Here is a 16,961-nt window from a genome sequence, read left to right on the forward strand (position 1 = left end):
AACAGCCGCTGGTTGATATTTGCTGAAGAACAGACATGGAATGTTGGGAGACATTATCGACCTGTACTGAAGATAACGGCAGACACGCTTGCTAGCTTCGCTCTGTCATTGCATTGTACTGGTTCATCTGCGAAAATAACTGACACGAGTCTCTTGACAGTTGGCTGTGGTTGAGCAGCTCAGTACTACTGTCAACATCCGTATTTTCCAGAGTAACGACATCTAGTGCGCCTGTCAGTGTCAGATTGCAAGTGTTCATTTCACTTATACCGAGAGGAACTTTACGACCTGGTGTGAGCGCGGAGCTGATACGGAGTATCAGTTCAAACATGTGTTTGTCTAGGCCAGTCATTGCTTCGTATCCCGCTTTACTTCATACACCAGACTCCGGAGATTATCAAGACACCAGGCGGCTGATGCACTATGCACGAGCGTAGTTTGGAGGCCAGCCTAGCCCAGGACGGATAAGCGTAGTCCAGTAATATGTGCAAGCTCATTTAGCTCGGCACGATTTATTCTCAGGGCACGACCCGTGGAATAATGGTACAAACCGTGCTGTGCACGCTGGAACACGCCCCGGAGTAAAGCCAGAAGAGAAAGGGAGCATCCATTGGGGAGAGCAAACACCGATCTGTTGCGATGGCGACGCTGTGGGCCGTTTCGTGCCTTTCTTCAGCCATACTTCTCACCTTCACAGCCCAGGTATCAGGTAAGAGAGAGGCCCTTTTTTACCGACTCTTCGCAGATTTCCTGTAGCGTATGATCGTATTCGAGACAGTAGTAAAGTCCCGGTGTGAAATCTGGTAACGAGCGGCATTGTCAAGCTGAAATGTGCATGCCATCTCCAGTGCCCGTAGAACTACCGGATTGGACTTTGTTAATTCAGTGTGTTATGGCCAAAGCATCAGCGCACTGCAGGAGCACGTGTGAGCATCTGTAATCCACTTTTCCGTCATTGACAAGCAGAAGAACGAAGCAAGTTTGCTTGGCAAGACAGTGATACTGCTCACACAACGAGATGGAGAGATACCGGGACGATCAACTACATTAATAGTGGGACCGGTATGAGGACCTAGAAAACCTACACAAATGCTTAACGTTGAAATGACTTAACCCTGGCTCTGTGCATAAGAAAAGCACCAAGCCCACTGAAATGCATTGGCAACTGGGCTCAGGGATCTAACACATGCCCTCACGATATATGACGGTTGTTCATAGTTCCAAAGATCGCGTTTTTGCTCATGCTTGGGTACGTGGAGCATTATAAACAAGAGATCACTGCGACTTGAAACAAGATGATTAAACAGTTAAAAGCTGCTTCAGCTCTTGTGGCACTACTTGTTAAACAATACAACAATGAACAATCTGTGTGGGAAATCTCGCTGAAAACGTTTTATTAGCTCGTATCAGTCCATGGGAAAGTTCCCTGATTTGAATATTTACGGTTGGCTGGAGGCCGAGATTTCATCATCCTTAGGAACGCCACCACCCTCTGATCAAGGCGCTGATTTAAATGGAAGCATAGAGTTCAGTCAGAGTGCAATTTCCAAGTAAGTTAAACCAGAAGATGGATAATGCCCTTGTGCCTTAAAAGTTCACTGAATAATGCCAAGTAAACACTGTTTGCAGTGACGCTACCCAATTTGGGTTCTTCTATATTTCCTAGCCTTAGGATTTTGCCCGCGAGAGCCGTGGCCTATCAGCCTCTGATGTATATGTACTTCGAAGTATTGTTTATGTTACTGGTTCCCTTCCTCGGGTCTCCAGCGATCAATACATAGACCATTTTGGCGGGTTCATCGCCCTTCATGTGTCGACATTCGAGAGCATAAAGTGAGAGGGACGCAATCCCAATGGAAGCAATAAAGACAATTGCCTGAATAATGTGTGTTGACATTAAAACATCGCGACACGTTCGGAGCTTCTGTACCGAGATGAACCACATGAGCTACGATGCGTCGGGTTTGCAGAAAGCAGAACATGTTGCCCACAAACTCATGGGTAATCGATGAAATGAAATAAATTCAGTATCTGTAGCCTGTTTGTGCTTGTATACCTATCTCGTTATTAGGCCAATGTCCAGCGCCGAAGCTCAATAAGTTCTCCTACGGGGACATCCAGCCGGATGTTTCCGGCTCATTGTTCTCCGTTGGATCTATTATGAAGGTACAGTGCATACCAGGCTTCAAGTCGGTCGGTTTCACTACCTTCAACTGTCAGACCAACGGCAAATGGTCCCCGGTCGCCTTCCCGACTTGCACAAGTAAGAGCGCTCAACTAGCGTTCAATTATTTTTAAAATATAGCTGAACTCGGATGATGAGCCAATTTTATTATAGTAAAAAAGGGAAAGGACAAAATATCAATAAACTGTTGAACGGTACCTTTCGGCGGTTGAATGATACAAGAAACTAACTCTCCTCCTCCATGCGCTCTAAAGCCGACCATTGCTACCCTCCGTAGCCATTACTCACACCAATAACTTCAAACAACGATGGGGTCACGGGTAAAACATTTCCTTCTGACAGCTGTTTCGCCTATCGAAGGCTCGTCAGAGAAGGTGATACTGATATTGTAATTGACATGGTATAATAATCACACCGTATAAAATCAGTGTGCGATGTCAATTACAATATCAGTATCACCTTCTCTGACGAGCCTTCGATAGGCGAAATAGCTGTCAGAAGGAAATGTTTTACCCGTGACGCCTTCGTTGTTTGAAGATATTGGTGTGAGTAATGGCTACCGAGGGTAGCAATGGTCGGCTTTAGAGCGCATGGAGGAGGAGAGTTAGTTTCTTGTAAAGGACAAAAATGTTTCGAATTATGACTAACAGTCCACCAACATAACCTTGAAATAACTTTGAATGTCTCAGTACTTCATTTTCATATTTGTGCCATTTTGTCGCCCTCGCTGACTCAATAATCATCATCAGATTCTGGTTATGTTGGTGGACAGTTTGCCCTTCCCTTTTTTTTTTTACCATAATCAATTCATACTTTACAAACTTACAGAGACGCCCCGTTACCATGGTTACCAGCGCGGCAAACACCTCGTGAACACCAGATAGCAGGGTGACTCAGTCACGATCCCTCCTGGACAGTGAGAACCAGGAACTCCTGCAGCCCTGGGATCAGTGTCTGAGAACATGCATGATTGTAATAATTGAAATGGAAACGAACTTAGACGTTTTAGCACACCTCCATGAGCGATTTTGACTAAGGCTGCTACCGGTACCTGGGGCATCACGAGGTGTTTGCCTCGCTGGAAACGGAGCGTCTCTGCAAGTTTGTATCCCTGGTGATGGGTAGGCCTGGATCATGGAGAGCACTAGTATAAGTGGTGCTTTTCACGCATAATCTTCCTCAGCCTACTGAAGCTCAACTGATGAGGGGTGAATTCCCCGAAACACTGTGTATTGATTGGTGCTTTCTTGTAAGTTTGCTGAGTGGAAGGTGCGACGTGCTCCCTGTATACTCCGAATGGCAGTCGTGAGTCAGTCAAGTACATGATTGTATTATAGTTCGGCACGCAGCGTGTGTTCCACGTTGGAATAACGAACTTCATAATTTTTTTTTATGGAAACGCGGGGCTGACACGCGGCCACGACTGTACTTCAATCATGACAAAATTATGCAAGCGCTCGCCGTTGCGAGTGAACAGCTAGTGCGGCTCATCCGACACAGTCGGTTTTCATGCCGGAGGTCGAGTCAGTGTGTATGGAGGAGCATCGGCCAAAAAATCGTCGGAAATCATTTCCGAAGTTTCTTGGTTGATGGCCGTGATGAATAGGCGGCGGCCTGAGCAGATAAACTAACTAGTTACTTGAACTGCGAAACTCTTTTTACTGGTCCCTTGACTTTGGTGTCTGACAAAGAAGAAAGAGTAGGCCTTAGAGCGGTCCTTGGTCGCGAGATACCAACGGTAGGTCAGGCCACGCCGTGTGCGTTTCTAGTCGTATTTTTTTACTCCTGCGCCTTACTTTTCTGGGACAACATGTACATGTAGGTGTGTTTCTTGCAGAAGGTGGCTGCTCCACACGTTGGAGCTCGCGAATCCTGCCGTCTGACTATCACTCACGACTGCCGTCTGGAGAATACCAGAAGTCCATCGAACCTTCGTGTTCGACTCCACCAACCTCAGTTATCTGCAAGGAAGCACCACTCTCTGCTGAGTAAAGCTGTCAGTCAGTCGGCAGAAAGCGCGAACTCCAACGACGGTTACGTTTAGAGCAGCCGCTTGTTCGTACATTTACTGCCGAAGTCACATCTCAATTTAATGAATTGTAACGTTTCGATTAACTATTATAATACTGGTGAACACACACCCGGCGGCATGAGGGTATATGTACGATTTGAGTTAGAAGGAGCGTTCCTGACATGAATAGTATTCTTTACGATTATTCTGCGATAAAAAAATACGGGAGGGGAACTGGGTAAAGTACTAAACTCCATGACACTTTCTCTCTGTCTTGCGAAGTGGGTTGATTTGAGACCATGACTGAGGTACGAAAAGTACTGGTACCTGGTTCAAGTCCTGCCTGAGATTTGTTTTCAGCCATGCTGCTACCGATAGTCAACTGGGAACTTAGGGCCAGGTGCAAGGGGTACATTGGATGCAGCTAATGGGTTTTTTCGGCCCTGCTGCCAGTGGTGGTGAGACGTATCCCTTTACCCTACACTCCGGTGCTGCATCTGCCGATCCCTCGGGGAATGGCGATGATGATTTCTTTTCTTTTTTTATTGTGCCTTGCATTATTATAGTTCTGTTCTGCGGCAAACCATCTGGCACATTGACGGATGGCTCATATACCGGCGAATTCCAGTTCAACAGCACCATCACGTACACGTGTTATACAGGGTATACACTTATCGGAGCTGTAGAGCGGCGTTGCAGAGCAAACCAGACATGGAGTGGCACCACACCAACCTGCAAAAGTAAGCATTCAACAGTGTCGTTGTTGTCATTATCGAAGGCTGTAAACTAGGGGTCAGATGGGTGTACCGGATAACGAGGTACCCGCCCGTTAATCTCAGGTACCGTTAGTAAAGGGGTACCCGTTTTGATTTCGATGATACAGTCAGTACTGAACAACAGCGTTGGGACCGCGCATTCCAGGCGGGAGTCAATTATCTACAACTCTACGCTGCTTGTCTGCACTGTAGTCTGTGCAGTGTACTGTTGGATTTCGCACCTCTGCAACGCGCTTTAGCTGAGACAGAATGAGTACTTCAGAACCGGGGACATACCCTTTCTCTATCGCATTCCATACTTGCCAACCCTACCGGAATTTCCGGGAATCAAGGAAAACTCGCTTTCATCCCGGTATACCGGAAAAGTTATAACATCTACCGGATTTTCGAAAATGTCCGTCAACACCTTTGTTTGTTGATTTTCAGTGTTCTAGACGCTCGCTCGCAGTGCTGTGCCTAAAACGAAGGTGTAGCGAGCGAGAACTTTTGAGTTAGCGCATAAAAAGTACTTTTTGTCGTACATGTTGTACTATTTGCGTATTTTTTGTGGTCATGGCGACGTCACTATGATGTCATATACAATACTTTGCACAATTATGATGTAAAAATTGCAGATCAAGGAATAATGGGCAAAATCAAGGAAAACCGTCATCAGTGTCAAGGAAACTGTTTGCCAGGGGTTGGCAAGTATGGCATTCCCGTTTCGACTTTGTCAGACAAGAGCAGGCTGAAATGCAGTCGTTCTCTCCATTCTAGTGCCAGTCATAATACTCCAACTGGAGGTTTTTGATTGTGATGTGAGCAACAAAAAAGCAAGATGAAACGCGTTTGAGGCGCCAGCTGATTTGCTAGAAAGTTGCAATGGTTCTCGATCTCCGACATCAAACCTGCCCCAGCACTTGAAGATTAACTCGTGTCACCGGGCTGAGTGCCACACAGTGATGTCCGTAGGTGGTAGCTATGATAATCTTGGTTGTTGTTTGTTCATTCATTCGACGAGCTTGGTTTAGTTGAAAGATAGTTCGAAATATCGCAATAATATTTTGTGAAGATTCGCTTCACAATTTCATCGACCGGCTAGCACTAGCAGGTAGCTGGCCGGCAGTACATCAACAACGTAACGCATGGATGCTAATATCTTCTGAATGCGTTGAGTACCTGTTCTCTGCAAACATCGCTGCGAGCATATCGGATTCTGCGAGATCAAGGAACTAATACTTTGCTAAACTACTCGACATGGCTTCGATAGTTAATTTGCAGTTGATTTGTGCATGTGTATCAAAATAGCGCTAGGAGGACCTGAATGCGTTCACCCTTTCAAGTCATTGTAACTGCCTGTGAAGCCATGTGCAAGGACAAATGTACAAATGACATTCATTTGGAACTTTAGTACCATAATAATCTTCAAGGATCATAATAATCTTCAAGGATTATTATGAGACACAAGTCGATTTGGGAATTGATGTGATACCAAAAAGCACCCGTAGAATAGATAAATTTAAATCATGATTCATGTGAGGAATTTACTTCGAAGTACAAATAATATACATGGCTGCTAAAGTTAAGCCGCCCGTTAATTTTAAGAAAATTACCCGTTCGTTAGCTAAAGGTACACCCGTTTGACCGATATTGTAAACCAAAAAAACCGTTCGAGATCGATACTCTAGCTGGTTCCCCACGGTTGATATTCTGTACAAATCTTACAATTGGCTGTATACAAAACATCCCTGTGGTCTTAGAACATGCTTGTGCGTACACTTGCATTTTGTGCAAGTCATTTTATTCAGACTGTCGTCTAGTTTTGTCAACAGCCCGTGTTTGTCTGTATTTTTGACGGAAAAACGAAATATTGTCCGCAGTGCGGATTTCAATCGAATTATCCCGCAAAGGAAAAACATACGGTGTCTTCGAAAGCATTGAAAAATGATGCAGAGACGCCCATCCACATGTCCACGGTCAATCAATTCAAAATCGGATCGCAGAGTGCATGTAGCCTGCATGCAGTGCTCTGTTCATGCGCATGTACTACAGTACCAATCTGCCGCAACGGGTGTGTGCAGTCCTGAATGGGTCACTGAGCAAACTGCCCTGACCGCCGCCCTTTTGGTGTGACTTGCGCGCCGCAGTGGGCCCTTTCACAGAGCTTGTAGGGCGCACGAGCTCGCAGGTCCGATAGTTGCTTTCGATCGAACATTTTTCTTCGTTTTCAATGTCAGTTTTGGCCAGATCAACGAAGTGGGCAAGCTGTGTAGACAGGAAATGGTAGGGATTTAAATTATGACGGTGTGACAGTGTTTAGTCGTAAACATGGATTCTGACGAGGAACCTAGGCGAGAAGCTGGCTGTCCTCCTGGATTGAAGAAAAAGCAAAAAAAAACTGCCGCTTGTTTTAATCATCAGTCAAAATGTGGACCTGAAAAAACGAGTACGCAAAACTCTTAAAGGGGAAGTTAAGGCAAAAATCAAAATTTCACCAGTTGTAGTCTTCGGGGTGCTGAGTCGAATGGTCTTGGTCCGAGAAAGCTGAGACGCTCCCTTCCTACTTGAATCCCAATCGAACTCGCGCACTTCCACCGAAACTGGGTGACTACGCCCTACGAGATGGGGATTTGTATGCAAAATGTCACTAAAAGCGCCATTTCGTTCTTATTAAAGCACGGATGACCGCGATTGGCCCATATGTTGTAGTCTTTTGGACGCTGAGTCGACTGGTTTTGGTCCGAAAAGGCTGCGATGTAGCGTTCCTTCTTTATTCCCAATCCAACATGGTTGAACAAGGGGTCACGTGCTCCTGGGTGCCCAAATCACCTGGTCATCACGCCAGCAGGCGACACCTTTCACACCAAGGTTCAACTCGAGTTCAACTCGAGTGACAGGAGTGCACCCAAAAAAGGTCAAACAGGCTAGTAAGTTGTACCCTGCAAGCAAGGTGACGAGGTGACTGGTGTACGCAGGAGCACGTGACCACCTGTTCAACCATATTCGATTGGGAATAAAGGAGGTACGCTGCATCGCAGCCTTTTCGGACCAAAACCAGTCGACTCAGCGTCCAAAAGACTACAACATATGGGCCAATCGCGGTCAACCGTGCTTTTATAAGAACGAAATGGCGCTTTTAGTGACATTTTGCATACAAATCCCCATCTCGTAGGGCGCAGTCACCCAGTTTCGGTGGAAGTGCGCGAGTTCGATTGGGATTAAAGTAGGAAGGGAGCGTCTCAGCTTCCTCGGACCACGACCATTCGACTCAGCACCCCGAAGACTACAACTGGTGAAATTTTGATTTTTGCCTTAACTCCCCCTTTAAAAATTCTGCAAAATGCCGCTTGCCAGTATGCAGGGGGGTAGAGGGCACTTGGTAAAACTGGCAGTCGTCCCTACTCCCTTGTTGAATATGGGATCATGTCAAAAGTGGGCTAACGCTTTTGAGTTCTTATCCAATTGAACCCCCAACCCCCAAACAATTGTTGGGAATTCAGTGCAGAAACGTAATAACAGCATACTTCATTACGTACACACTAGTACATCGCACCTCCTTCGACGAAGTTCTAATACAATTCTTGTGCTTTGTTTTTTAAATATTTACTAGTTGAGTGTATTTGTATGGAATGTATACGGTGACCCAGTGTCTGCGCTAGAGTCTGCCCGGTGAGCGACCCGGTTGAGGGTACCTGGAGCCGTTTGTAGTCGCACGTGTACGTACCCGGCTCTGATCCGGTTGCAAGAAATGAATGTGCCAGGTACACGTGTACCGGGTTGGTGTGAAATCCTAGAGCAGACTCGGTACACATGCATATTGTGACTCTAATTGCAGAGACTGTATGTCCGTCATCAAGCTGGATTTCGTATGCTGGCAACTGCTACTTCCTCAGCAATGAGTCACTGACATTCAGTGTCGCGCGTCAGAAATGCCGGGCAACATCGGGTGCAGATCTCATCTCCATTCTCACGATGGCGGAAGCAGATTTTGTCAAGGTAACGTCATGTCTAATAGAGATTGTGGAATAGCAAAATACTTGCATACAATGAGCTGCACCCTCAGTCACACTCACTGAAATCCGACAAAATTAGTGCAAAACTGGTGCACTTGACCACTTCTGATCACATCGCTTGTTGGCACATTTTTATGTCCAGCCACATTTGTTCCACTTCCAGGTGTCATGGGCCATGCAATTGAGGCGCTAAAAATAATTCTAGAGTGGATTTATCCAAGCACAGCTGTAGCATTGTTCTCAGCTGGACAATAGGATATCCCTTGCTTGTTCAGATATCCCAAACCCGGGTCTTGTACATCTGCTCCTTTGGTGGGCGCCTTCAAACATTTGGTTTTAAATAAAATGGTTTGCAATGTTCGTGACGATCTGTTGTCATAGTGTTGAAGACCATCCCCACTCACCCACTGAACTTTGTCTCTCATACCTAAATGAGCTGATATGAATTTGCATGCCCCCCCCTATAAAATGAACGAGAAATCATTTTAATCTAAGGCCCGAACCTTCTTGTCCCGCAGGTAGAAGAGACTGGAAATGAAAATACAGCTAGACGGAGTAGGGAAAGCTGCTTCGGTTTTTGTGAGCCGAGGCCAAACGGCACCTTTGTGCAGAGCAGGAATGTTATTCAGAATTTTGAATGATATCGTCTCGACGTGCTTGGTCTTACCGAGACATGGCTGAAAGGTAATGAAGTTGATGTTCTGGACAACGGCCATGCCCTGTATCGCGCAAGGGGGGGGGGGGGGGGGGCGTCGTCTCGGGCTGGAGTTGGAATTATGGTAAATAAGAGAATTGTAAACAATGTTGCTTCGTATCAGTGCCACTCGGAACGAGTCGTGTCCAGTGTCTGCTCTAGGATTGTAGGACAGCCGGGTACACGTGTACCTGGCGCAACCATTTCAACCGGGTCGGAGCCGGGTACACATGTACCTGGCGCTGTCTCACCAGCCGAGTCACATGCTTTAACTGGGTGGTTTATTCGGACAATAAACGGGAACTAGGCCCAATGATATAAAGGCGAATGGATAAGCCGCATTTAGAAAAGAGAGGACAAGAATTAGAAAATTACGAAAGAAGAAGAAGTATCTGACACATACATGTACAAACCATGTAGTCAATCCTTTCAAAGTTCGAAAGTGTAAAGTACCAACCGGGTAACATGTGACCCGGTACTATATTTTCAATCGGGTCCAAGCGCCGCCCAACCGGGTGGATTACCCGGCTCACCCGGCGCTGGAGCACACACTGGATTATGTCAATCAGAATCAAGCTCTGCTCACGTCGGGAAAGCAGGTCCATCACAGTGATATGCTGCTATGCGCCAACTCTGCTGAGTTCCACGTCAAACTCCGCAGAGGCAGAGAACTATTGTACTTCTATTTACTATTGACCGCCTAAGTGCAGTCTGCAAACAGGGCACCCACTCTCACTTCACCATTCAAGCGCGTGCGTGCAACAAATCTCACCTTGCTGTTCTGGAGGCAGTGTACATTGCCAAGCTGAAGCCTGAACTGTGCGTGCAAAAGAAGTATGTGCGAAAGTTGTCACGGTTTTGACATTGTAGTACCGTGGTCCCCACTGTTGTCTGATACTGGTAATATTCATTGTCTCACTGTGTAGTTGGCGCCGCTGGCGCTATCTTTTAAAGTGCTATTTGGTCTATGCTCTGACCGCCAAATATGCTGTTGGCGCCACTAGCGCTATTTTTCAAGTGCTATTTTTGTTGATGCTCTGCCCGCCAAAAGTGCCGGTTATAAGGACTTGCTTGCTACCTTGTTGAGCGCACAAAGGGTTAATCACCATTGTATTCGACCTGAAGAGTAATGGAATGAAAGGCCTCGTCGAAAAAATCATATGGCTTCTGTGCTTCGTGTGCTGATTTGCTTTCCTCCAACCAAAATCTATTTACTATTGAGTAGTATTGTCAAAGACGTACCCAAGCAAGATGAAGTTTGGGTGTTGGGTGATATAAATGCAAAAATTGCAAGCTCAAGAACCAGGACCCAGGGCCCCTTTGGTAGTCAGGCGAAGCACTTAGTATAAAATTCAAATGGAGAGCGGCTTCTTGAGTTTTGTGAAGACCACCAACTAGGGCTGTACAACACCCTATTCAAACACCGCCTCCATCACCGAGCTACTTGGTTCACGGATGAACCGACCCGTGCAAAACAGAGAACCGGTGAGGAACAAGATAGATTATGTAATCATCAGGAAAAGAAGCATTTGCTTAATAACAAACCCGAAGGTCATTATGGTGGGTTTGTGACGCGCTCGGATCACCGGCCAGTGATTGTCGAATTCCACCTCTCCTTTGGTACCGTTAGTGTTGGGAAGAAATCATGCGAGCCTTGTTTCATCAAGTACATTATTCAGCATCAACGGGTAGGAGCTACTCAGCAAGTGGAAGCATGAAAATAGGTGCTACCTTTCAAAATTCTACCATCAGCACATAACATTTTCACTACTCGCAGGTGAGGTGCTCCTCATAATTATACCACGGCTCTATACCTCGCGTTTCTCATGAAATCACGTAGTTGCATGAGCCTAGGCCTCAATTGTATTCTTTTTTTCGCCTATTTTGCACCCCATCACCCAACTAACGCAATCTTTTTCATATCACACTATCAATCCGTATCATTCATTCGCGCCAGGATTTGGGCCAGGATTCGCGCCAGGATTCGCGCCAGGATTCGTGCCAGGATTCGGGCCAGGATTCGAACTTGCAGCCTGTATCAAACTTGTCTTCAAACTTGTGATCAAGTTTATCAACATGTGATTAAGTTGCTGCCTGGTGATCAGTTAAAATCGTGAAACTCAGATTTACAGCAGAAATGTTTTTGATTTCTCTCAAGTGTGTGTATGACAAGGATACATGTGCATTTGCTGAACTCTCAAAGTTCCTACTTTATATCATTCTCCATGATCTTATCCTCTGATCTTTGTGCTCCTGCACAGTCTAATTTGCAACAGCAAAACTACACTGTTGAGAGGCAGCTGTGGATTGGACTTACAGACACGGATGACGATGGCGGCTATGAGTGGTACGAGACCGGTGCCGTCCTGGACTTTGCCAACTGGGACTGTGGCCAGCCAGGCTCCGGTAGTTCTGCATACGATTGCGGTACCGTCTATGCGGGATCCTCTAAGGTTGGAAAGTGGGGTGACAGCTCTTGTTCCTCTGCCATCGGCGGCTATGTGTGCAAGTATGGAAAAAGTAAGATAACTGCATCACTGAATTGGTGCACAGAATGAGAATCGCTTGTTCATCGCTGCTGTAAAAGTTTTGTCACTTTCTGGCTACACTGCTTTGGACTTCATTTTGGTATGTGCTTGGCGATACAACAATAGTGGCCTTATTCCTATGGTTGCCGATAATCTTTCACGTGTTGAAAAGAATTCACCTTGTGGCCACATTAAATTTTGTTAGCAATCATTACGGCTTTGTGGTGTGCCAATGCATTATAGACTGAAGCTGTCGTTGTTTGCTTCTGCAGATCCAGTTGTACATTTGGTGAACAGCCACTGCCCGTATGGGTGGTATGCCCTTGAGAACAAGTGCTTTAAGTTCGAGATGACAGCCCCGCCGCAAAGCTGGACTGACGCCAACAAGATGTGCAAGTCCAAGTACAACGGAACTCTGATGAGCGCTAGCGATCCCAAACAGATGGACGTCTTATTGACCTACATCAGTGAGTTGCCATGATGAATACTGCACACAAATGTTTCTGGAAAACCATAGCCTTTACGTTTTCTAGGAATGGATGTGAAGCGATCATAAACACTTTCGATTTCGGGCTGCAAGCCACGCAGGAGTCCATTGCGGTACAAGACGAGGACTTTTTTTATTTACATCAAGCAGGCACATATGAAAAAGAGAAAAGGTAGAGAAAGAGACAGAGGTAGAGAGAGAGCGAAAGAGAGAGAGAGAGAGAGAGAGATGGGAGAGAGATAGGGAGAGAGAGAGAAAGAAAGAAAGGACGAAAGAGAACGAAAGAGAGCGAGTGAGAACGAGAGAGAGAGAAAGACAGAGAGAGACAGAGATAGATAGATAGGTAGATAGATAGATAGGTAGATTGATAGAGAGAGAGAGACAAAAAGAGACAATGCTGCGGCAGTGACTATACACTACACACACCATGCCTGTGTCTGCAACATTACAATCATAATCATTAAGACGACCAATAGACTTAGCAATACCGGAAGAATACGAGAATAGGGACTTTTGGGTACACTGAAATGAATATCAGGACTTCCAAAGAGACGGTGGTGGAAATGGCTGTGTTACTAATGCCTTTATGATGTGGTAGTGTCTTACCTGTTCACACGAAGGAGGAGGAGGAAGGGAAGTGAAGTCGAGGTGGAGGTCTGAGGGAAAGGGGAGTGGGAGGGGAGGGATGGAGAAGGAGAGAGAGCGAGAGAGAAAGAGGAAGAGAGAGAACTGTAGATTGAGAGAGACACAGAACTATAAATTGAAAAAGAGAGAAAGGGGGGGGGGGCTGGGCTCTAACTCTTACTTTCACGTAGTTATGATTGCCTCATGATCTTGACTACTTGAAACACGGAGTTGCAGCCCAGTTTTCTCTCTCTCTCTCCCTCTCTCTTTCTCTCTCTCAGTAGTTCTGTACTCTACGAGTCGTAGGATTGTATTCTGGATGGAGTTGACAGTTTGTGGTGAGGACAGAGATTCAGTGTCAGTAACTCGCGGAAGCACAGGCGGTATGCGGATCTGGCCGATCAATGCCGAGCAAATGGGTGGCAGGTCGTTTCTTTTTCGGTTGAGGTAGGTGTGCGTGGTTTCATCCCGGACTCTCTTCGGAGGGCTCTGAAAGCGCTTGGGTTTTCTAATCGAAGAATAAAATATATTTTATAATTTGTGCAGTAAGACGTCTCTGCGAAGCAGCTACATCATCTGGTTGCGACGTAAACAAAAACACTGGTCGGAAGATCCACTTTTCTGAGGTACTGTATGTGGGGCTCCGTTTATTGAGGTGCGGTGAAATTTATTCTCTTTTTCTTATTATTTCTTTTCTATAATTTCCCATATGAGTTCCTATCAGTTGCTGTGAACACCTTGAGTGGAGAGCGCTTGCTCGGGCGTTGAACCAGGTTTTTAAATCCACCATACCCAGTTCGCAAGGCTGGGCTGGGTTGTGAGCAGGCTTTCATTTCATCTTTTCTTATTATTTCTCCTTTTCATCTCACTACAAAAATTCTGCGCATTTTTTTCTCCATCTGCGCATAAAATCTAGACTGACAACCTGCACCTGCTTTCAGGCGTAAAAACCTGTTGTAGAGGTCTCAGTCCTCATTTGTTAGACTTACCTGTCTTTACGAGAGAGCTTGGAAGCTCAGGGCCCTACGCTATGCTTTTTTGCCTTGATGACCAAGACAAAAAAAGCATAGGGATGTTATAAATTCTTATAAGTTTCTACTTTTTGTTTTTAGACATAACCTGGGATTCGAACCCGCACTATCGCCCTGCATGCATCCCCCGATACACTTCGCATACATACTAATTCTTCCAAGTTGCTTCACGTTATGATCTTGTATTTGAAAGCCCTGTTTGAATATGCATTGTGGCCAGCCGTCTTTGATTGTACGGTTCGGGATATGTACGGGGCAGGTAAGGGACTGGTACGGGACAGGTACGGGACAGGTACGGGACAGGTACGGTCGAGGGTAGTACGACACTGTCTACCGCCTTGATGACGGCAAAAAAGAAAGGGGATGTTATAAATTTGTCAATTCTCCTATTTTTTTTTCAGGCATTACCTGGGATTCGAACCCGCACTATCGCCCTACATGCATTTCCCCATACACATCGCATTCATACTCATTCTTCTAAGTTGCTTCACGTTATGATCTTGCGTTTGAAAGGCCTATTTGAATATTGCGGCCAGCTGTATGTGGCCAGCTGTGTTTGATGGTACGGTGCAGTACGGGACAGATACGGGATAGCGCCAGGCGTGACACAAACAGACAAACACACAAACACCAAATTAAAGCAGTGTGGACCCTGGCTAGCGCCAGACATTACTGAAGTACCGTCTTCTGCAAAGCTACGGGAATAAATGTAACTTACTCTCTATCTCTCTCTTTCTCTCTCTCTCTCTCTACCTATCTATCTCTCTCTCTCTCTCTCTCTCTCTCTCTCTCTCTCTCTCTCTCTCTCTTTCTCTCTCTCTCTCTCTCTAACTCTCTAACTCTCGGTCTGTCTGTCTGTCTGTCTCTCTCTCTCTCTCTCTCTCTCTCTCTCTCTCTCTCTCTCTCTCTCTCTCTCTCTCTCTCTCTCCTCTCTCTCTCTCTATCTCTCTGTCTGCCTCTCTCTCTCTCTCTCTCTCTATCTCTCTCTCTCTCTTCTCTCTCTCTCTCTCTCTCTCTCTCTCTCTCTCTCTCTCTCTCTCTCTCTCTCTCTCTCTCTCTCTCTCTTTCTTTCTATCAAACACTCAATCTTCGAATATAATTGTTTCGTGCTTTAATAACTCGTCAGCACAGCACACAGAAAATGAGGCCTATAATAATTGTTAGGTCCCGGCTAAAAGCAGTCCCCTCACACTTCCAGAACACAGGGTTTTGTAGCATTGAATAATTATATGGAAGAAGTACGTAGACGGGAGAATTGCCGGGAGTGAGAATGAGAATAGAGAACCCCTGGAGCATGCGCTGTTCTATACTTGATGGGATCTCATTGCTATGGTGAAGGAGCGGGAAAAATGAACAGTGAGTATTGTACTGTCTTAGTACTCAATGATGCAGCCAGCCAGACTGTTTCGGCCAATGAGGCCTCATCAGTGCAACTTAAAATAGGATTGAACTGTCAGCCATGGCTACGAGAACCACAGACATCAAGACAGCTCGATGTACTAGCGCTGAGAGTGCTCTAACTGTCTTAGTATAAACACACCTATCACATAATTATGTTACCTTGTGTTTACAAAGATCACTCTTGCACAGACGCTGATACAAACATCTTCAAGTATTTTCAACTGACTAGCATAACGTGGATAGCACAAAGCAGAAAAACTGAAATGATCATAACCCTTCAGACACTTAGGGAAAAACACAAATGAAGAAACACAGCAGACCCCTTACGATTATCATTTTCATCCAGCTTTCTCACCTCCATCACCCCGCACCTCGTCATCTGTTTCATTTATCGACTTCTCTTCCGTGTCATCTGCCGTGTCATCCTCTTCACCCATGTCGATGTCGTCAAATTTAGGCCGTAAGTTGTCGCACCTGTCGGTCCCAGTGTCTTCGCCGGTCCTTGACTTTCAGTGTTGTAATAAGTCGTTGCGTAATTCGCTGTCGATCTTCTGGGTCTTTCAATTCTCGGAATTGCTATGGCTGAGTACATAGCATCTGTGGCACACACAAAATATGGACGACACAAACAACAGGCACTTGCCAGGAGCGAGAACACCTAGATAAACAGAATATGAAGGAGGAAAACTAGAATGAACACACCGAGAATGTCCCGGTGCTGCTTATGCTCCGAAGAACACGGTAATGGGAAACGTGGGTAGCGACCCAGGCCAACGAAGCATTGTTTGTTTGTTTGTAAATTGTACTTTAATTCGCTATTCCAAAACGAGCCCAAATGCTCAATGACATGGAAGCGAATATGTTATTGTGTTACAAGGAAGGAAGGTTTGGGAGCAAATAATGAGAAAGAAGAGAGAATGGTAGATATCTCAATGAGGAGCGCAGTGTTATCAAAACTAGATAAGTCAGCGAATAACAAATCTGTTGCTCGCCTAAAAAGAAACTCATAAGACTAAGTGCTACCTTCTAACAAGCGTACATAACCGCCTGCTCTTCCTACTAACATCAGGGATAGGATGGTATAAGATACGATGGCCATTTCGAAGCTGCTGAGGGACGACAGTACTCTGACTGCGTCCTGTAGTTCATTCCAGAGGGTACTATCTTGGCAGGCAGGGCGAGATCGTCCGGCGTGGGTTCTTATACAGACGGAGTCCGGGGAGAGATCCAGG

General features: G+C 45.8%; 1 protein-coding gene across 1 annotated transcript in view; it reads left to right on the forward strand.

Annotated features, from left to right (window-relative positions):
* Window positions 1-349: 349 nt before the first annotated feature.
* LOC135819555 (uncharacterized) overlaps window positions 350-16,961 on the forward strand; it is a 101,776-nt gene continuing 85,164 nt past the window's right edge. Inside the window, exons 1-6 of the mRNA XM_065332784.1 lie at window positions 350-709; window positions 2,072-2,263; window positions 4,763-4,936; window positions 8,787-8,947; window positions 11,920-12,178; window positions 12,459-12,653. Of these exons, the coding sequence (XP_065188856.1) occupies window positions 640-709; window positions 2,072-2,263; window positions 4,763-4,936; window positions 8,787-8,947; window positions 11,920-12,178; window positions 12,459-12,653 (1,051 nt within the window). The 5' untranslated portion in view covers window positions 350-639. The remainder of the gene's footprint in view (window positions 710-2,071; window positions 2,264-4,762; window positions 4,937-8,786; window positions 8,948-11,919; window positions 12,179-12,458; window positions 12,654-16,961) is intronic.

The sequence above is a fragment of the Sycon ciliatum genome, chromosome 6 (genome assembly GCF_964019385.1).
Source record: "Sycon ciliatum chromosome 6, ocSycCili1.1, whole genome shotgun sequence".
NCBI classification, from domain to species: Eukaryota; Metazoa; Porifera; class Calcarea; order Leucosolenida; family Sycettidae; genus Sycon; species Sycon ciliatum.